We start from the raw sequence: 22,396 nt of genomic DNA, 5'->3' as shown, positions 1-22,396 counted from the left end.
CGCTGTGTGATGATATGTGAACTGCACTAGGGAGAGCAGTTCCTCCTCGGCCCTGATGAGCCTGAAACTAGAGCCTTTTCTTCAGAATCTAACCATCAAGAGGCAAATTAAACAATAGCCTGCTGTAATTACATCTTCACAATACCCTGTTGTGGTGCTGCAGAGTGTAATCATGTTTTCGCCCCTCTCTTCGCTCCTGTTTCCCTCCAATTAAAACACACTAAAGAGAACAGAGGGAAAGGCATGCATGTGTTAATGCTGCTGCTTAGATGCTCCTCTGGTGACCTTATATGCCGAACCTTCAGCTCAAAACTGTGGTTGTATCTCTGACATCTTTATTGTAACAAAGCTGGTTTTGGGCTTCAAAGGTTGAGGACAACGTTCTTGGAGCATAGGTTCCAAATATAATTTATCATGATGCAGGTGCACTGTAGCTTTATGCTTTATGTTACTTTTTCATAGAGTTTACACCTCACATTGACTGATAAAATCAACATCACTCACTCAGAAAACAGAGTGGAGTGAGGAAAATCAGACTTTTGAGTCTGGAACAGCATTGTACATTGTGGTCCATAACTATACCAACATTTCTTAAAACAGTCTTAATACTAAACTCATTAATGTAATTTTGTGAAAACAGATTTAAACTGCTGTTAAAACTAGTTTCAAGTTAAGCAGAGTTTAAATGTAAATGAAATGGTGCATTTTTAGATGCATTTTAGTAGATTTAAGTCATTTTGATTTCAGTTTTACCTGAGGAACTATTCTAGTAAAAGATGGAGGGAGCAATCAAGCCCATGCCTTATTATCTAGTATGTGTGCTTTAGTCATTCAGGTGAAAGATGCCTGATTTTGAGAGGAATTAAATAATGTACACTATGTCTTTATGTGAACATAATGTGGACATAATGTGGACATGATGTGGACATCCCAGACACAGGTGGAGCTGTACCTCAGTAGCAGTGGCTGTGGGCCCACGTTTGTCTAGTGTCTGTTCAACTGAATGGCATTCAATTATAAAGTCTGTTATCAGCCTGGGGTGATGCTCTGTCTAATTTACTCCTACTCTATTGTCACAACATTAAAAAGACCCCCCCTCCTATAGTCTATCTGATAATGATGTGTGATTATGCCCCCCCTTGCAGCGCTAAATGAAGGCCGAGCGTTCCTCCTCTGCTTTAACTGCATTAAGTCGCTGGCACAGGTTTCTCCAGCTGGAAACCGGAGCCTCGTAATGCCATCATTCATCACCAGCACGCTTTATTAAACTCACTGTGTGGACTGTGAGCGGCACTGTTCTTTCATCAAGTCAGCTCATCCTCACCACAACGGAACATTTCTCTGTACCAGTCCCAAACCCTGATAAATGGATAAGACGTCACTCAACCTTGACCCCCAAAGAGATCAGCAACATACATTTCAGGTCCCCAAAGAGACACACTCTATGGTCCACATGGCTCAAAGTCACAGATAAACTAAACACGTTGTCCGAAAAGCAGAGACCACGAACACTTTGTCCCTCAGAGATCAGGTCAACAAGGCGAGTAGGTGGTTGTGGGTGAGGAATGTTTTCATTTGCATCTTATTTAAGCTAATAGAGTGCATTTCGATGTGGTCAACGTGCAGATGGTGGCTGCCCTTGTCTGGTCATTTCCCTATTTGTTTTAGATGAACCTACACCAAAACTAGGGATCAACTCCTATCCAGGAATATAAATTATCGGATTTGGAATGTTTTTCTTGTACCAGTTCAGCGTTTGCAATTGAATAACGTAACAATTTTGTCTTCTAGCTTTTGTTCACCCAGTGTTTGGACTTTTGTTTATCCAATGCTTTTACCAAATGTGGGAATTAGTTATGCCATTTTCGAGAAAGTAGACATAATCTCTGTCTCCATGCTGGTGAGTACATCCATATCGGTGTCAGGAAAAGCTGGACAACTAAAACATTAAATTCAGGCTTAGTTTTGTGTGACCAAAGTAAGAACAGCATCTCCTGTTCGTGCTGACATACAATAAGTGCATGTTTACAGCTGAAGGAGGACATTAATGAACAACATCTGATTATGTGGAAACAAATACAGAAACACGACACGCATGATTCAGTTAACGCTCCTTTTTTCCCAAAATATTTTAATAAGAACAAACTTTCTCATGTGACACGCACACAATTAGCACATTATTGGTGTAATTGTCTCAATCTGTGTCCCTCCCCCACCTCCTTGTCTCTAATTGGCTGTAATCCAGTCAGTGTTGTGATGACTTTCCACGTTGCATATCCATTAGAGCTGATAGGTGAGCTAATGACTGTCTATCCTGCTCCAAGTCAGTGTCAAATTAAAATGTTATTCAAATAAACTGAATATGTTTGATTGTAAAAATGTAGTGTAATCCTAATCGTCAAGTTTCCAGTTCTTATCTCCCCTAAATGACTTCAAGGCTTCGCTCTTCCAGCCTCTGATACCACTGATAAAGTGACTCGTTCAATGATCTGCGAATGGTAATCAGCCGCATCATATAAACGTCTAAATTATGGGGAATGATTCGGGATGTGCTCAGAGAAAGATGGAGACATCTGCAGAAAATGGCAGCACAAATATTCAATGTGTTCATATTCTCTGGCGTAACAAGGACAAATGGGTGTCCTTCACTATAATAATAATAGTCCTGAAACCAGCAGAGGGTTATTGGGATATGAATACACACTGACACACGCTGTAGTCTCTGGGTACATGCATGTCTATAGGGCCAAGGCAGATTCACCTGAACAAGTTCTCAGTGTCTGGATGTCCCTCCCGACATGAGCTCCTCCCTCCTCTGGTTCGCAGTCCTGCCGGAGACACGGGACACTAGACTCCGGTGTGCCGTGTGTCACTGTCTGAGGGACTGGATTTGTGGAACAGGCAACAATACTTTCTGGTCTGAAGCTACATGTTAACCAAGCATGACATGAAGACACTTGCAATCATTTCTCTCATTAATGATTATGACACACATAAATATCAATGGCTCTTTGCAGCTCTGTGTAACCGCCTGTGACTTTTATGGCCATTCCAGAAACAGGGCCATGCAGAAAAGCACGCTGGACTGAGGAAACAAGAACAGGACATTGGACAACAATATGGAAGACACTGAACGTGACTGGATGCCGCTCTGATTATTTATTGAGGTATTTGTTGAATATAGTGGCTCATTATTGTGACGGACAGCTGCTGAACGCTGAAGATGGATCATTTTGATGGATGGACTCCAGTCTAATGGGCAGGCAGGTAGAGCCCGGCCTGGTCTCCACAGGCCTTGCACTCGCGGCCCACACTAACTCAAACAGAGATTAGTCGGCCTCGTTTGTTACTCGCTGACACCAGAGCAGCTCCTGGGAGCAGCTAGTCAACAGGTGAAGATGAACGGCTCTAATGAGGCCATTTGCCTAATGTCTTTACCATTTTGTCTCAACAATCAAAGACTTTGCAACACTGACATGTGGTGCAGGGTCCAACAGTGCACACACAGAAAAACCCTATCCTTCCCATCAGTCTCAGACCTGAACACACATGCCTAAGCACGGCTAACACACACGGTCTAGAATCAAAAACAGTTATAGAACCACCAACTGCGTCAATTTTCTGGTGGGGGTCAGTTCTGCCACCTGACATCTTCAAGGAGATGTCATTGCATTGTCTTGAATGTTCTACAGTGTGGCATTAAACATATATATCTTGAATTTATTCATTTAAAGGTGTTTTTGTTCCTTGAAAACGTACAATACAATACAATGCAAATATATTCCAACTGTGAGCAATGTCGCCTCTCTACGGATATGACCTGTAACTTGACCTGGTGAAATCACCTGCTTGTCTCTGTGCAGATAGAAAATACAAAAAGGCAAAAGTAAGAAAGTAATATTCTTGTTCCCTCCACCATAAAGGTTATAAAATGCACCTGTAAATATCTCATGTTTTTTTTATTTACAGGTTTAAGTGTCAACCCTTTTGGTGTTAAATGTTCAAGGTCAAATCTCACTGGAAATCCTGTCTGTGGCCTTGTACCTGTGAGCACCTGTTGTGTCTGTATCAAACCCATTCAGCTTAGCTCTAAACTGTCAGATAAAAGTCATGTTGATAGGCTGCGCACACCGCGGCTGGTTTTAATGAGCCCAGATGAGAACATCATTCAAACTCTTTATGGTTGTTCCAGGACATTAGCAGTAATGTTTTCTGATGATGCTCAAGTCAAATGTCAACGATGGAGCCAGCTCAGTCTAATGGTGCAGGCCGGGGACCGCTTTAATGAGCCCCAACCAAATCACCGTGACCTCTGACCTTTGGCCGTTCCCATGTGGACTTTGACACGAAGCTACACGAGCGACATGATAAATGAGACATTTACTCCGATTTGTCCCAAACTACTGTAGGACCCACATACTCACAAAACATGTGTGTAGGACTCACTTCACACAGCAGGTGCAAAGCATTTACAAAAAGGCTCTTGACTTATCTCATCTCTGCACTCAAATCCTCTGGAGGTGGAATCAGACAAGCTCTCGATCTGAAATCAAAACCAAAACCAAACCAGCACACAGCAGATGTAGACGCTCTAGTCTTGGGACTAAACACACATGTTCTGGTCTTCCTGGTCAGTGAAGAAAAACTAACCCTGATTCAGATGGGCTGTCCCACTGTCACATGTAGGTCCCACCAGGAGACTCCTTATTAATCAAAATCTTAACAAGCTATAATAACCCAAACCCAACCAGACACGATGAGGTGGTTCTTTCTGCCGTGCTGCAGCTGAGGAGATCAGAAACCCCCATTATTAGTTTAGTGCATTTAGTCTATCAGACCCATCTGACTTCAAAATGTCCTCTTAAACCAAAATGTACATAGAGTAACATTTGAATTGAAACATCACAGAGCTGTTTATACAGAGGCGGGAAGACCTCCTCGTGTCCAATTGTGGAAGGTGTCTTCTTAATCCCCGAGATGACCAGAAGAATAAGACACCTACACGACATTAGAAAAGAAAAAGCCAGTCCTCCCACATCCACTGACCCCCCAGGACCACCGCCCCCACAGCTGCCTGCTGCACTGTGAGTGGGGTGAACATGTCAGCACAATGGAGATTTTCTCAGCTCCAATCTGTCATGCTTTCCTTCGGATGATCACTGGTGAAAACACACGCGTATGCACACCAGTCACCGATCACTCTGAGATCATTTAGATGGCCCAATGCAAACACATCCTCATGGAGGTTCTCAGTTCACATTGAATGCAAGTGTAGGAGGAAGGAGGCCGTGGGGTCGCCATGACTCAGCGTGAACCTCAATTACTTCTTGTGAGTTAAATTTGACTTTCTCTGATCTATCACAAGTTACTACTTCTGTACACATTAGTGTGTGTGGGGTTTCAAGACAGGCAGTTCAGTCTTGTTTGGTTACCTTAAGGTTCTCTGGTTTTCATCCACTACCATTAAACATCATCTCCCCTGCTAGAGACAATTCATCCTTGTTGGACTTCATATTTTAAATGTTTGATTTTAATCTTGACATGACTGCAATAATTTAGTTCTGCTCAGCACAATATTCTTCCTGGAATCAGAAAAACTTCCTCATTTTCTAAGGTTAGAGACAGCATGTGAATAGGAAAGCTAATCTTAAATTTAGGTATCACTTTCAAACTTCTTCAGAAGTTTACTTATAAGAAAAATTGGCAAAATTGCAGATATTTTAGACAGGTTTATATTCCTTGCTTCATTATGTTGACATATTGATTACAGAAACATTACTGAGGGTATTTTGGGTATCTTATTTAATATTTTGAGTAAACTCGATCTCACAGAAAATGAGTATTAAAACATTTTTAATTGGAATAAATGATAAAATCTACAAATCCTTCTGTACTTTGTGTCTGTAATAGAAATATGGGAAAACGTTTCCCAGAAAACAAAGAAGAGTTTTGTCTGTAGTGCCTTACAGTAAGTTAAAACAATCACTTTCAAAAGTATTTCACATAGGTTTTAATTTGACAATTTGTCATCAATATTTCAGTCAATACATTTTGTATTAATGTTTCAAGAATGTCATTTTAATGATAATAATAATAATAATAAATGCAGTTTTTTTTGTTATGTTGAGGTTTAGTCTATTTGTATATTTTAGATAAGAAAAATTATCTCCAGCATCAAATGTTACAGGATCTCAAATATTTGATACTGATATGATGAGCGTCTCTGCTTTGATACTTAATGTAATTGAACACTGATAAATAAATGAAATTAGTAAGTGTTAGATATAGGCCTAAATTATGTGTTGTGTTGTTTTGGCTCAGAGCTGGACACAGTCTGCAGACCTCGGCATCGTGGACCTTAGTCTTGGCTCACTGTGGGAGTTTGAGTGAAAGTGCTTGATAAAGAGCTGCATTTGTGACTCTTAGAACTAAAAACATTTCCTTTGAATCGTCACAATATCAGGAAGAGCCCTGAGAGACAGCTGCTGAGGAAGACCCTGGCGGGACCCGTCCCCTGGGCACAGAGCTTGCATGTTTGTGACCGTGGGCGAGCGCCGCTGTCCCAGCGCCCAGTGCTTCCTGATGGCAGTGTGGAGGCGGACACATTCCTCTCATGGGCCCAAGGAGCAGGAGCTTTTGAGACGTTGTGCTGTGGATCTGAGAGCCTTTTGTGGCTGAGGCTTTTGTTCATGTGTGGTTCACACTGTTTCAGCTCACATTCTCTGCCCTCAGCCTTGTCAGCACAACACTCTCACAAGTCCACTGAGTCCTATCTGCTTCACTGCACTATCAATGTGACACTCATCCAATAATGATAGGTCTGATGTTTATTCTCCCTCCTCAAAAACCCTTTCAATCAGGACACAGACTCCAAATCTCATATGAGTTGTCCTCTAATGGACTCGTGCACATCATTGATAAAGAGCTTATTGGGAATTCTTCTGTTCCTTTGACCATGTTCTAGTGGCAATGAATTTTTTCAACTTAACTGCAATTATAACAAATAGTTTTGCCCTCCAAACATTTGTCCGGAAAGTTCTCGGCAGATTCAGATTCTGAGGCAGATTCACAGATGGATGAATAAACTCTGTGAAGAAAATCTGAAGTTGTGTGGCTGACTCTGTGATGGTCCACCACTGTGAAAATGAGTTGTGTTGAGGTGTGTTCCAGTGAGAACTGGTTCGAGAGTGCCACTGAAGTGGCTTTGAGCAGGGCATTAACCCAGCCGCTGCTGTGTAATGTCAGTACTTCATTCTCTGGGCTTCACAGCTCTGCCCACTTCATCAGAGATGTCATTCATGTTTTATGAATGTGGTGGTTCATAATGGAATCAGATTATTACTATGTCACCATTCTACTTATTGTTATTCAGAATTGAACCAAAGGCAGATTTTATTCCCCTATCCCTGAGTCTCACACTGCTGCTGCCTGACTGAGTGTTGCAAGTGAACAATTCATAGTATGGTTAGTTACACTAAACCATACTATGAAAGCCCTTTAACAAGATCAAATCTTATTAAATAACGAATAACCCTAACAATACACAATGCAATATTAACATCACTCTTGTGATATAATTTGAGTGTGTTTTATTGCATTCATTCAATCAATCAATCAATCAATCAGCGTTCAATGTGATACTTGAATTGGGTCAGGTAACTTTTGATACTTTTGGTATTTTAAGATGTCAGTGTAAACCTTAACATCAGTTTGATCCTTAATGAATCAAGTCTCCTTTAATTATTCAGTCAAAAATATGTTTACTGTTATAAAACAGTTACTTTAATTTAATTTCTCACTTTAAACCACATGTGCAATTCGTGTGCAATTACTGTGAAATTCATGTGCAATCTATGTGCTGTCGTGACACATATTCATGTGCAATTACTGTCGTGATCACATGCAATGGTATTTATGTATTTATTTATTTATTTGTCTATGGGAGTTTTTATTTATTTATAGGAGATCTTCTACTGAAAGCGTTTTTCAGACTTCCTATAAGTGTTCTGTTCTTCTGTATCTACCTCTGTATCTACCTGCGTTGCACCAATGAAATTTCCCCATGTGGGACAATAAAGGAATATCTTATCTTATCTTATCTTATGTGTTGGTAAAATGTGAATTTAGTGAAAAGCATGAAGGAAATGTAGTTGTATTTAAACTACTGTATCCTTATGCAGCCTAACTCAATTCCAGCTATTTTTTGTGAGGAATCTTTGCATCTTGAAGCCAGGACCACAAATCCTTTGTGCACATGTGCAATCAATGTATGTCCATTGTCAAATATTAGCACTGAAATTTACAGGGAAGTATCTGTAATATTTTATTTGGTTGACATGGAGTGTGCATTCCAAATATTAGTCAAACACAGTTTAAAGTCTTATGCATTATTGATATTGTGTTACAAAACTTAGATATATGATCAAATTAACTAAAAAGCAGTGGCCCATTTAATCTTAAAACATCAGGCAAAATGGTCTGGAATGATCTAATGGATCTCCTCCATTTACAAATAAGATGACCCGTGCAGAGGTGACAGTGTTCCCCACTTCTCTTTGTTCAACTTTCTTCTCTCCTTATTCTCTCCTTTTCTCGCTCTCCTCTCTCTTTCTCCAGCATCCTCTCCTTCCTCCCCTCTCCCTCCCAGCCTTCCTTCTCGGGTGGTGGAGGCGCGTGTTCGTTGAAGCCTGTTATTGACGGCCGTGTAGGCGCGAGGCTGATGGATGCGCGCAGGGTGTGACCGCCGGGACAGTGCTGTACAAACTGCGCACTGCTACTTTCAGTTTTGATCGGACTGAATTTGAAAATAAATACAGCAAATGTCCAATATGCTAAATTATCAACATACAACAGACCGTATGAGTTTCCTTTAAAACTGCATCATGTGCACGGACATGTTTTACCTTTGAATATTAGGCAGTTTATAAATTGGCAATGTCAACGTTTTGCATACATCACAGGGTTAGGCTATATAAAGGTACAAACAATGGAAACAAGAATCCGCCATATTTCTGTTTGTCAACTTCTCCTCCCACGAAGGGACTTTACACCGCGTGCGTCCGGGAGACAGTCTCGTGATTCACCGCCAGAGGACGCGCTCCTCATTGGCTCTGCAAACTTCATAGTGCATTCAAATGTCGTATTTATGTCATGGATATATGGGCTATCCTGAAGCTATTTTTCATGACTGTTATTTTTAATGACACGCACACATCTCACCATCATGGGCTGGTCAGTAGCTCTCAGCGGCACTGTATCTGCGGGTATCTGTTTTTGGTTATGTTTGGGTGAAGTTCATCCACGCTCCTCTGCCCACTGCCCTCTGTATCTGTTCTAATTGTAGTTTGGACGAGTCATTTCCTTGCGTGGAGTGAAAACGCGCGTGCACTTTCCTCTGAGGAGATTCCGCTCCGCATCATTTGCCTGTGGTCGCTTTGAGTGACACTTTCCGAGCATCACTTTCCGGAACAAAGCCAAATATAGAACAGTGAGGTGAACAGTGAGGTGCCTCGCGCACCGGATCACACCTTTTATGGTAAGTTAAACCCGGAATTTCTCATTTGAACAAGTTACTAGACTTTTAGAGTCTATGGATAAGGACACATGCCGTGTGTAGAGAGCTTGACTGTGTCCGAAGCCGGCACGGAGTCTGGAGCAGGTCTTTGACAACCTCCGTGTGACTACGTCACAGACATCTTAGCCAATGAGCGGTTGCAGCGCTTGTGCACCGAGCGTCTATTCTCGCCACTCCCACTCCCTATAAGGACAATGACGTATCAGCATAATGAAAAGGATTCCCTTAAAACCAAAGCGAGATGCGGGCCCCGCTCCTGATCTCATTCTCACCGTGCGCTCCAGGACTGACCCAGAGCGATCCACCGACAGCGTGCACACGCACTTCAGCGGAACTCATCATGACCGCAAAGACCCTGGACAAAGTGGCCGTGAGCCTGGGGGGCTACGCACACCCAGGGCCCGACAGCGTGTACTCCATGGAAGACATGCCGGGCACACTTCACACCTCCGTCCCCTTCAGCAGCGAGTTGGGCCACTACGATCCGACCACCACAGGTAAGAGGCTTTAGTGTTAGACATGTGGTCCAAACTAAAAACGACAATATGAATATGAATGCATGGGGTATTTGAATTGACATTTTGTTTGTGTTGAGCTAAACTTTTTGAACGTTATCTTGTCTCGCACAGAACCGCTGCTGGACCACACCGCAGAGAGACTGTCCTATGGGTTGGCCCCTGCGCTGGCCCCGGGTCCCCGTCAGACATTCACCTACATGGGCAAGTTCTCCATTGACTCTCAATACCCGGGCTCCTGGAGCCCCGAGGGGGTCATTAACATTGTGTCAGGGATCTTCAACGTGGCGCAGCCTCCGCCCCCCTCCTCCTCCGCCTGCTCTTCTCCATCCTCGCGCTCTCCCGGTCACTTGTCCCGTGCACAAAGTTGCAGCATGGCACATGCTCAGGCTGAGGAGCAGATGTACTCCCCTCCACCACCCTACACATCCTCCACCTGTGGGGAGTTTCAGGACCCGTCATCGTTCCTGGCGCCCTCCGGGCCCATGTCTTACCCACCGCCTTCTTACGCATCTCCTAAGCCCGCCGTGACAGACCCAGGGCTGTTCCCCCTTATTCCGGACTACTCGGGCTTCTTTCAACCCGCATGTCAGCGAGAACCCCCAGAACGGAAGCCCTTTGGAACGTGTCCGTTAGACACGTTCCGTGTGCCGCCGCCTCTGACCCCGCTCAACACGATCAGAAATTTCACCCTTGGGGCACCTGCAGGCCTTGAGGCAGGCTCCAGACTGCCCTCTGCATACAGCCCACAGAACCTGCCTCTTCGGCCCATTCTGAGGCCCCGGAAATATCCCAACCGGCCCAGCAAAACCCCCGTGCACGAGAGGCCATACCCGTGCCCCGCGGAAGGTTGCGACCGCCGCTTCTCCCGCTCGGATGAACTCACGCGTCACATTCGCATCCACACCGGACACAAGCCATTTCAGTGCCGCATCTGTATGCGCAACTTCAGCCGCAGTGACCACCTGACCACGCACATCCGCACGCACACGGGCGAGAAGCCCTTTGCCTGTGACTTCTGCGGGAGAAAGTTTGCGCGCAGTGACGAGCGGAAAAGGCACACGAAGATTCACCTGCGACAGAAGGAGCGCAAATCCTCTACTGTCTCCTCCTCTTCCTCAGGCTCTGGCGCACTTTGCTCGTAGCGCACACTGGCCCCATGTGCATGTGCGGGGACCCGCACACTGGCCCTGTGTGCATGTGCGGGGACCCGCACACTGGCCGCACATACACTTCATAAACTGGATCAGAATGGCGTTGCTCATAGAGCGCGCGTAGTGCCTTGTATCACGCTCAGACTGAAATGGAAAGGATATATTTTTATACTGTACAAAAGTGTACTTTTTGTAAAGAAAAAAAGTGTAAAATATGTAAAGTGTAAATGTGTAAATATCAGATGTGATGTGTGCAGTGAATTAAATATGATTGGAGATGAGCGCGCCTCTGTGTTTTTGTCCAAGTCACATTGAAGAAGCTTTGGAAGCGCGAATGTCTTCTTCAGTTCTGACTAATGTTCTGTGGGCCGCGCTGTCGGAGGAAAGTGCGTGGGGAAGTCCCGTGACGCGGACAGTTTGGTCCTGGAGCACACATTGTTTTTCTTCCCCAAATCAAGCAATAGGTCTGTATATAAATATAAAATAGTATTATTTTATGTATTTTCTTTCTTTTTTGGCCTATATTGAAAGATCTTTGAAACGTGGACCTGGTTATGATTTTTCAGTCAGTGCAGAAAGGCCTCGTTCGTAGCATTATTGTAATATATATGTCTTTTATATATGTAGGCTAGTTTAAGTTCCGTCGTGGTCCGGTCGCTATTTGACAGCGGAGATCTGCACCGACCACGGCACGGACAGGGACAGGGACCGGGACCGGGACCGGGACAGGGACCGGGACAGGGACAGGGACCGCACCTCACACTCGTCAGTATCAGATGTCCATTTTACGCACGGTCAATGTACCGAGCAGAGAACAGGCACAGGAGCCTGCCATGATATGACCCTTAGGCCCATACACTATTATATTAGGTATTTTTCACAAATGTGCGTGATTATACAGCATGCCTATCGATGGGAGCTTTCTTTGGCACCATCTGTGTTCAAATGTGAACGGCGTGGTTCATTTCTCACATAAAATGTGTTTGCAACACTTTTCTACGCGAAATAGAAGGCAACAGCGCCTTTAGGCCCTAAATGTTAAAACTTTATCACAAGCTATTCCCCCTCTTCAGTTTAATCCAAATTTCCCCTTTTATCTTCACAGCATTTAAAGAAGGCGTTAAATATTGTTTGTGTTGAAGGTTTTCATTTATGATCTTAAAAAAACATTATTGGCTCTTTTGCAAAAATACAAAAAAATTAAAATAGATATAGCTAAGAGAGGCTACACCAATAAAATAAATGTATGTAAATAAACCAAATGAATAAATGTGTTTCCAAATACTTATTTGTATATTTTAGTCTATTCTGCACAGTAGAGGACAGATAAGACCAATAATCTGATCCTAATGAGACTGATATCTTATAGAGTCATGAATATTGTTGTTGTTGGCATTTGAAAGCTCATGCCCATTCCATATTTCAACATTTCGGACTGGATTCCTGTGTATCCCGACGATCAGTCAAAACTGGCAGGTATAAAAGCATGTTTCAGTTACCGCTCACATTCAGGGTGTAACACAGATGGACACAGCGGGAACGTCTATTAAAGTATGGCATTATTTATTGATTCACAATCATATCAACATAACATGACACATATCAGTTTTTGACCTGAACCCATTGGCTCAGTCCTGTAGGTTCAGCTGAGCATAAACCAAACCTGTACTTTTCTGTCATGTCGGTATATCTTCTATTATCTATCTAAGTCTTTCTGAAAAATCTGTTGCTTAGAAATTTCAGCACTTGCTTCATGTGAAATCATTTTAATGAACATTGCATTTGAATGAGAAGGTGAAATGAAAATTGAACATGGACTCATGTTTTTAGGTCCGCGTTATGGTCCCGTTTGATATCAAGTCTAGTACTGGTTTAGTCCTGGTCTGGTCCACTTAGTTCCAGGTTTTGTCCCTGTCCCAATTTAGTTGCAATTTTGATGGTGATAATATGATCTGCAGTTGACTCTCTTTGTCTTCTCTTCATCTCAAATGTTTTTATTTAATATACATTGGTGTACATTGTAAAAAGTATACTGTAACATTTACAGTAAGTCTCTGCATTGTTTTTTATGCCAACCGAAGCAACTGCTGTTGAGATTTTGGCAGTTACAAAAATTAATTGAATTTTTTTATTAAAACTTCACAACCATATTGCCGGAAATGCGAAGTCAGACCAGTCAGACCGGTTCCCAGTGTATGTTGGACTCCGCCAGGGCTGCCCTTTGTCACCGGTTCTGTTCATAGTTTTTATGGACAGAATTTCTAGGTGCAGTCAGGGTGCCGGGTTTGGGGACCACAGGATCTCATCTCTGCTGTTTGCAGAGGATGTTGTCCTGATGGTGCCATCAAACCCGGACCAGCAGCATGCACTGGGACGGTTTGCAGCCGAGTGTGAAGCGGCTGGGATGAGAATCAGCACCTCCAAATCAGAGGCCATGGTCCTCACCTGGAAAAAGGTGGCTTGCCCTCTCCAGGTGGGTGGGGTGTCCTTGCCCCAAGTGGAGGAGTTCAAGTATCTCGGGGTCTTGTTCACGAGTGAGGGAAGGATGGAGCGTGAGATTGACAGGCGGATCGGTGCAGCGGCTGCAGTGATGCAGTCGCTGCATCGGACCGTTGTGGTGAAGAGGGAGCTGAGCCGAAGAGACAAAGCTCTCAATTTACCAGTCAATCTATTTTCCTACCCTCACCTACGGTCATGAGCGTTGGGTAATGACCGAAAGGACAAGATCGCGGATACAAGTGGTCTAAATGAGTTTCCTCCGCTGGGTGGCTGGGCGCTCCCTTAAGAGATCGGGTGAGGAGCTCAGTCATGCGGGGGGCTTGGAGTAGAGCCGCTGCTCCTCCACTTCGAGAGGAGCCAGCTGAGGTGACTCGGGCATATGTTCCGGATGCCTCCTGGCCGCCTCCCTGGGGAGGCGTTTCGGGCATGTCCCACCGGTAAGAGGCCCTGTGGAAGACCCAGGACACGCTGGAGGGACTATGTCTCTCGACTGGCCTGGGAACGCCTCGGGATCCCCCCGGAGAAGTTGGAAGAAGTATCTGGGGAGAAGGAAGTCTGGGAGTCCCTGCTTAGACTGTTGCCCCCGCGACCCGGCCCCGGATAAGCGGAAGAAGATGGCTGGATGGTCTTCAGAACCATGCATCCAGACGGACCAGCTGCAAGGTGTATGAATGTGTTAAGATAAAAAACCCTCTTCACACAGACACTTGGGGCCCAGGGTAAGCCTGGCCCCCGCACCAGAAGTCTTCTGGCTGAGGGATCTCTAGGAGCCACGTTTCCTCTGAGTTCTCAGAGCTTGGGGTTGAGGACTGTAGGATGCTGTAGTAGTGACAGTCTCGGTTATTGTCAGGGTCATAAGGGGGTGCCAGGATGTCCAGAAAAGCGGCAGGACCACCCAGAGCTTCAATCTGGTGCAAGTTGTCACTCTGGGGAGTGAGTAGACAGGGGGGGCTGCTGGCAGAGTACTCGGACACACAGTGTAGCACGGAGCGGCACACAGACGGGACCTGTGAGTGGGCCAGGGGCGGTTCAAACACAGGGGGATCTACACCATTGGAGTCCAGTTTGTCAAAGCAGCGGACGCTCACCTTCCCATACACCACCTAAACAGAAACATCATACAACTGTCACATCACCATTCAAGTACACATACAACCACTATAATTACAACTATAGAGAGTTGTTTAGCCGCATTTCCACAGCCAAAGTGACCGACACCAACCTCTTGCGGTGGCCTTTGTAACCTTCTGCAAAGTGGTCTAGTTTGGTTTATTCCCTGGGATTGTGACTGGCCAAGTTTTTAGTGTGCGTCTTGTAGAGACATTTCCATAACAGTCTGGGTCGATTGCATCTGAAACACTCTATTTCTTGACGGTAGCCCTCAGAAACTGACACTACCTGTACCAACTAGAGGTGACATATCGAAACCGCCAGAAGAGAGCTGAAACTCAGTAAAAAATATAATAAAACAAAAATTCCAGCGCAGTCTTCGAAACAAGGGTAATGTTTCTGCAACACTTAAAGTTATTTTATTGTGCAATACTTTAATCTCAACTAAGACTATTACAGGCATAGTTTAGATGGTGTTCCATATCATCAGCTAAACATTGCAATTAGGAGAAAAGTTATAATTTTTGTCAATATCGTCCACCACTGCACTTACCAGTTAAAATATGCCAAAAATACTGCATCGTTTGTTGTTTAAGCGCTTTATAAGAGCAAAGTTCAATCAGTGGAGTTGACATCAGGTCAAAGTCTGCTTGAGTCTACAGCTGGACCATGCTCTCTGGTCACTTTCCATCAACAATAAAGCCCGTCTCTTACTACTCTCTCTCCTTATTCGAGACTTAAAGCTGAAAGTATGACGCTTTTGAGGACGTTGTGGGTCTGCTCTGAGTTTTGACAGTGGGGCTCGTGCGTTACAGAAGTTCATAAGTGTCTACAGTGTGACTACCTTTATCATGCCGTTCATTCCCGGGTGGTCGTGGAGCGGAATGGCGGTGCCCGGGCGGAGCAGGAACACACCCATGCTAAACTCTGGGGTTTCACAGATGTGCATGTATGTCACAGGCGGGCTCTGGCTCTGGGCCCCTTCCTCCTCTGGTCCGGGGCTTTTCCGGGGATCTAACTTGAGATCGGCGGCCCCGAGCGCGGTCACGAGGGAGATGAGCTGCTCGTGCTGTTCGGGGAGCGGCTTGTGCTCTCCGTTCTCTTCGGACAGAAAGTCTTTGAAGGTGACAGACGCCTGTTGGGCGATTTTCTGGATGAGAGGAGTTTTGTCCCGCGGCATTCTGCAGAGTCCCCCGGGGCCACTGACGCGCGCTTTCCCGCTAACGTGCTTTCGACGCGTTCTCTTTACGTCTCAGAATAATAAAACGTCAGTGTCGGTGAGAACAAATTCGGTAAAAGGATTCATTTCTAGAGGAGAAAAGCAGCACGGCTCACGGATAATCACGTCTCCTCAGTGGACCGTCCCTCTGCTGGTGACCGTGCGTCTGCGCAGTGCGTGTGACCTGCAAAGGAGCATGGGAACACAAGTTTAGTAAACAACGGGAAAGAAAACGCCACAGAAATGCATAAGAGTTAGTATTTATAATAGGGCGCGATTTTTATTGATTTTCTATGAGCTCACTCGTCTGAATAGGCGTTCGGGTTGAGCCGCAGCGTGAGGAATAGATAACGAGACGCTTTCTGACGAGAACTACATTACCCAGGGGTCTTTGGGAGAGCTGCGATCATAAAGAGGGAAATACCAGCCTGGGACCGTGCGGACGTTGAACTTTGCAGCGCCAGGGCCATCCGACAGATGCTAGTGTTATTGTATTATTAGTACATTGTATTAATAGTATTATTATAGTGTGTGTGTGTGTGTGTGTGTGTGTGTGTGAGCTTTCCAGTATTTAGTGGCGTCATTTTAAAGTAAATATTTAGACCACTGATAATAGCAAAGCGTAGGCTTGATCAAAAGCCTGTCATCTGAATCAGAAGCCATCATTATTTTGGCCAATACTGTCTATTAATACAAATGAGGGCAGCTAAAATGTAAATTGTTAAAATTACGATTTCTGTTGTAATTCAATAAGTTAGTCTGAGTCTGAGACTAATAGTCACTAATAGAAATGGTCAGACTAAACATTTGTTTCATGGCAAAGTGCAATGTAATCAATAGGGAAATCTGGCTCTTCTAGAATCTGAAAACCAATACAGGAACGTAAAAGATAATGGTTGCATAGAACAGGCCCGTCAACAGAAATTTTGGCACCTGAGGTAAGAAATCTCACATTGATATTTGATATTAAACTAATAGGAATCAAAATAATGACGAGGCGTACCTAACAGACAGAGGGTAGTCCTTATTTGCTTATTTTATTTATCATTTATTTATGCAGGTGAAACCCAATGTGAGAAACTCCTTTTCATCTGTACCCTCTGAAGAATGAAATACAAATAAAACAAATAGACTAACCAAAATAAAACAAAACATTTACTAAAACTATCAAAAATAAAAACACACTTACATATGCAATATGGTATACAATTATACAAAGCAAGAGCACTGGCAAGGTGGGTATTTTTTTTAACTAGGGCTTTGTAATCATTGAAAGGCATAAGATTGAATTTAAATAATCTCTGATTTATTCCACCGGCAGGAAGCAAAGTTGCTGAAAGCCATTTTTATAGATAAAGAATCAGGCAAAATGCCAACGAGAGCCAGCAGTGCTGTTCTTTTCATGCATCCATTGTAAATCCTACTTTAGAATATGATTCACTGTGGCGAGTTCTGTATTCTCCTGTAATGAACTTTAATGCTGAATGAAAAACTAACTGCTTTAAGACTGTTGCTGTAGAATGCATTTATATAATAGCAGCATAATCCAGCACTGAAAGGATAGCCTGAATTAACTGTTTTCTATTCATTAAATTCATTAAAATTAATAAAATGTTTATATGTAAAAAATAATGACAATCTGGCTTTATTGACAAGTCTCTATTGATCGTAGTTTTTTACTTTGACCACAATAAGTGGAATAACATCAGGGATTTCTTTTAAATACTGTTCAGCAATTGCAACAACTACTTGGCATTATTGTTGAAAAGCATAAAAAACATACCAATGTTTATAGGTGGCTTATCATTTTTTAAAGTAAAATGTTAGGACCAGAAGGGAGGGTGTCTGTCTGGAAAGCCCCTTGTGACCCCAAGACACCCTTGCAATGCCACTGGCTGGATACTCCCCTGTAGTGAGTCAAAACGACTAGCCTATATTTTTGCACCTAGTCAGCAAAATAAATATATGCCTATGTAGGCCTACAGTGCCACACAAAGTCTAACTCTGAACCACCTCCTCCATGCGCTCCGGTTACGTAGTGCTTGTGCGCAATGTGGCCTATATGGCTGGAGCACCTCTTCACAAGGCACAGTTTGATTTTACGTCCTCTTTGGAAATAATGAGGCTCGTGGACATGTTGCTTAGAGACCCCTCTTCATCAAATACGTAGCCTGATCTGCTCTGTGGTTCATACTTCAGATTCATGCACGTAATTGTTTCGGCGTCATTTCTTAGCCAGCTGAACTGTTATTATTATTATTACTATTATTATTATTATTATTATTATTACTATTATTATAAATCTTTATCAAGTACACAGAGAACAAACATAAGGTCCATAGATAAGAGGAATGTCTGCTCTAGTAAGAAGATATTAATTGTGTAGCGTACAGTAATTGAAACTTACAAAAAAGCGATCCTCGAGAAGTATGAAAGTGAAGTACACTTGAGACTTAACATAAAACAAAAAAATGTATATCACAATTTGAATTTACCACGATTCATATACATTTTGTTTAATTTCCCATCGCTTTTTAGAGACAAATAAAGTCACACTTCACTGTGGTTGGTTGAATCCACTTGCCAGTCTCCCTGAGTCTTACAGTCTGTCCAATAGGAGGAATGTCTATGTTTGAACAGACAGCTGCATTAAATAGAGAAATTGTGGCCGAAACCCAAAGTATAAAAACTAATGTTGTATTTTGTTTGAGCCATGCTGTTTAAGATAAGATAAGATAAGATATTCCTTTATTGTCCCACATGGGGAAATTTCATTGGTGCAACGCAGGTAGATACAGAGGTAGATACGTTTAAAACAGTTGAGTAGAAGTGAACAGAGCTGCGCCTGCTGTTTGCTCTCTGAATGGCACTGTTCTCCGTTAGTTCATGCTGAGATGAATGCTGGATAAGTCTATGTGTGCCATGTTTATTTGATAAACATAAAGCCATCATTATTCGGACTGTTTAAAATGTGCATGACTCACATTGCAGAAAAGTCAAGGGACATTTATCATAGCTTCCTCAGAGTGCCAGCCAAAGATCTGACTGAAGTGCTGATTGTGTGTTCAGTATTTGCATAACTACATACCAGCGGGTCTCAGAGGCGCTCTGTCTCTCAGTTTTATTTACTGGAAATCATTATGGGTCACCTGGCAAAAGTGTTATAAGCAAGCCACAGACAAAGAGAAACCATGCCCATCACTGCCACATGACATTAAGTTTCCTTTGACTGCAAAGATACACGTACAAAATAATGATTTGTTGTTAACGGATGTGGCTATTGACCCTGCTACCCGTGTTCCCAACCATAGGAACCAATCCTATACCAAAATTGTACCAAACAGAAGAGTTTTTATTGAGTTGGTCTGTTCTGTTCTGCAGTTTATGGAGGAACTGTCACTGAGGCCTTTGTGTCCAGTTCTCATCACACCCATCATTATTATGAGCTGACAATAAAAGCTTGTCCATGTGGGCACCGAGAATGCCCACAAGCCAAAGATCAACATTTATTAGGCTGCTGGAAAAATTATTTGCATATGGCTCTGTTAATGTTTGTCCCAATGAACAAAGAGGGGGACATAGGGGATCAGGAGGACAAATGTCCAGTCCAGAGTTGACCTCTCAAACATCTCCATGTTCCACTGCTCACGCGCTCATGGTTCTGACCACACTTGTACCTGTGTTTGATCTGCACCTAGAGTGCACACAACAGTCAGCTGTAAGTGTTTGTCAGGGGTCAGTGCTCTGAAAGTCATCAAGGTAAACTGTGGTACCATGGTCCTCCATCACAGTTGGCTCCTGAGTCAAAGACTGGCCGGGCACAATGGACTGGAACCGGCTCATTTGTCTCTGTTAAGGACTCTGCTCCGGAGGCTATTACCTCTACAAGTGTGGGCTCTTGCACCTCCACGCTCATGTGAGGGACCCATGAGCAGTGAAAGAATGGCTACAGCTCTGTCAGTAAAACATCTTCTTCTTCTTTTAACCAGCTTTCAAGATTCAAGATTTCTGTGGTTGTGTCCTTGGGGAAGACACCTCAAATTACAATGCTTAATTCGTCATAATATTTGCAAGTTTTGAAGATCAGATGCGACTAAGCACTGATGTAGGGAAACCGGAGTGCATAGGAAGCTCACACAGACATGGGGAGAATATGCAAACAAAGGCCCTGTCTGGCCTGGACAGTGGCTGTTACCGAACCACCTGTGTGTCCGAAGAGTGAATAGTGCATAATTGTCAAGCCATTGTGAATATCTAAAAGCTTGGCCTATACCCAATGCATTATTATTAGGAGGGTAGAGTAGCAGTATAGTAACTCAAATAATTACTACAACCGTAAAACATATTTTATGAACTGAATTATATTGGACTCCCTTCATTAATTGTTCAGGTCCTGTTATAAAAACAAAACAAAAAACAGTATGAAACACAAGTGTTCTATAATTTAATATTGTCCAAGATTCAAGAAATGTATTTGTCAAGTACGTCCGTAATTTGAGAGCAGCAGTGAGGCATACCAATAATACTAGTAGAATATCTTGCACATGATGATGAGGTAGCACGTGATCAATACTTTGGCCACCAGTCTCACTGTGATGGTGTTGAAGCTGTTCTGATGTTGTCTGCTCGTATATCCAAGACTCCAAGTGCAGTGCTTGTGTTTGAGTACAGCAGATTGCTTCCATAGTTGGTCATTTTGTCCCTATAATCTCCTTTGTAGTGTTATTGACTCTCTTATTGAGCCTTCCTCTCTGCCAGTGTGGCAGAGGATGCTTTCTACAAGTCCCCTGATGTTACCTGCAGGCTCAGGAACTTGTAACAGTCAGCCCTGCCCCACCATTGTTCTTTTGAGGACTAGGCGCTGCAGAGGGTGAATGTGAGTGTGAGTGAGTGACGAAATTAAGCACCACTGTCTGAACTGTACTCAGGAGATTCTGAGGAGGGGGAGGGGACAGGAAGGGTCCTCCCCCGGGGGCCTCTCCCCACAGCCTGGCCTTTGTCCCTGATGATGCACGAGACAGGCTCTCCATTGGCGTACCACAGGAACACGACAGCAGCGCCAACACAGGGCCATAATGGAGACTGATGCGACGGCTCACTTTGTCCACACCACACCGAGTCAGCGTGGCCCTCCAGGCTCCGTCAGGGGCCCTCCAGGTTCTGACAGGGGCCCTCGTAGTGCAGCAGTGTGGCCCTGGCAGCTTACGTGTGGAAGCTGCTCTTTCCTGGCGGGTGAACGGACGGACAGATGATGTATGAGAGCGTGAGGGGCTACAGTAGCGGGACAGTGGAAGTGAAGGGCTCCCAGCACACATTCTTGAGATAACTAGGGTGAGGAGTGTCAGCTGTCAGTGTCATGGCATGAACTGACAAGGCCCTATGTTGTCCCTTTGGCTTTACACCTGCAGTCAGAGTGGCCAGATCCAGAATCAGGTTAATATTCAGATCTAGGATTCATCATGGCCCCTGGTACCCTGAGAGTTCAAAGGGTGCGTGTTGTCTGAAGTACTCACATATCCACAGACTCAACAGAAACATCCAGTGAAATCAAAACCCATATCATCCTGAATATCTGGTCTGTACAATATATGTATTGTGCAATCCCTCCATCAAATAAATACATAAGTAATCTCTGCTCGGTAAGTGGCATTATCCTGATGCCATTAAAATTCCTCATCTGGACTATGAGTCCTCAGTGTCATCACAGAACGTTGTGCCACCTTGAGGATGCCAGCACAACAATCTTTGTCGGAGAATGCTCTTCTGGACAACAAAGAGGACAATGTCCAAGGTCCTAATATTGCTACCTATTCATTCATACTTCTTCAACATTGGCCCATTAAACAGTTGTTACTGTTAAATTATAAGTATTTATAAAATAGCATACAAATCTATTTACAATTATTATAAATATGTATGTTTGGCAGGCTGTATTTTGGGAAAACAAGTTTCACAAGTACTTTATGTTGTGTCAAATCTGGCTTCAGTTGAATGATGTGTATGAGGTTCTGAGTAGTGAGTGGGTTTGCCTGAGGCAATGGTGTGGAAACCTGCTTGTGTGTTATAGCCTCATTCATCTGCCGAGGGCTGTGATGCACTGCCCAATGACACAAGTCCAAAATCACTCTCTCCAAATCTCACTATTGCACCCAATCTTTTGTATTTCTCTTTGTCCTTCCTATCCGTCTTATGTCTTCTCCGGGTGAACTTGAAATTGTTCTGGTCTATTTTTTTTTATTTATAAGTCCAAAGATAATACATAAAGAAACAAAGACCAAAATAAACATCCCATTTGGTCAATCAAATGTGTCCATTTTCAAATGTC

The 22,396-nt window shown here is 43.6% G+C and overlaps 2 protein-coding genes across 2 annotated transcripts; one reads left to right on the top strand and one right to left on the bottom strand.

Annotated features, from left to right (window-relative positions):
* The first annotated feature begins 9,842 nt into the window (after window positions 1–9,842).
* Window positions 9,843–11,524, top strand: egr2b (early growth response 2b). The gene is made up of 2 exons (XM_072456403.1): window positions 9,843–10,071; window positions 10,204–11,524. The coding sequence occupies exons 1-2, from the start codon at window positions 9,915–9,917 to the stop codon at window positions 11,232–11,234; spliced, it is 1,188 nt and encodes a 395-aa protein (XP_072312504.1). The 5' UTR covers window positions 9,843–9,914; the 3' UTR covers window positions 11,235–11,524.
* A 1,370-nt stretch (window positions 11,525–12,894) lies between these two features.
* Window positions 12,895–16,170, bottom strand: adoa (2-aminoethanethiol (cysteamine) dioxygenase a). The gene is made up of 2 exons (XM_072456405.1): window positions 15,697–16,170; window positions 12,895–14,845 (listed from the first exon to the last, which is right to left on the bottom strand). The coding sequence occupies exons 1-2, from the start codon at window positions 16,030–16,032 to the stop codon at window positions 14,438–14,440; spliced, it is 744 nt and encodes a 247-aa protein (XP_072312506.1). The 5' UTR covers window positions 16,033–16,170; the 3' UTR covers window positions 12,895–14,437.
* Between the last annotated feature and the right edge of the window lie 6,226 nt (window positions 16,171–22,396).

Source organism: Eucyclogobius newberryi, unplaced genomic scaffold (genome assembly GCF_026437365.1).
Source record: "Eucyclogobius newberryi isolate DKJ021-1_F unplaced genomic scaffold, fEucNew1.0.hap1 SCAF_20, whole genome shotgun sequence".
NCBI classification, from domain to species: domain Eukaryota; kingdom Metazoa; phylum Chordata; class Actinopteri; order Gobiiformes; family Gobiidae; genus Eucyclogobius; species Eucyclogobius newberryi.
This window is presented reverse-complemented; position numbering and strand designations above follow the sequence as displayed.

Coding starts and splice junctions, on each gene's coding strand:
- egr2b (XM_072456403.1), top strand. CDS start 9,915: ATGACCGCAAAGACCCTGGACAAAGTGGCCGTGAGCCTGGGGGGCTAC. Junction 10,072..10,203: donor CTACGATCCGACCACCACAG/GTAAGAGGCTTT, acceptor TGTCTCGCACAG/AACCGCTGCTGGACCACACC.
- adoa (XM_072456405.1), bottom strand. CDS start 16,032: ATGCCGCGGGACAAAACTCCTCTCATCCAGAAAATCGCCCAACAGGCG. Junction 14,846..15,696: donor GAATGAACGGCATGATAAAG/GTAGTCACACTG, acceptor GTTTCTGTTTAG/GTGGTGTATGGGAAGGTGAG.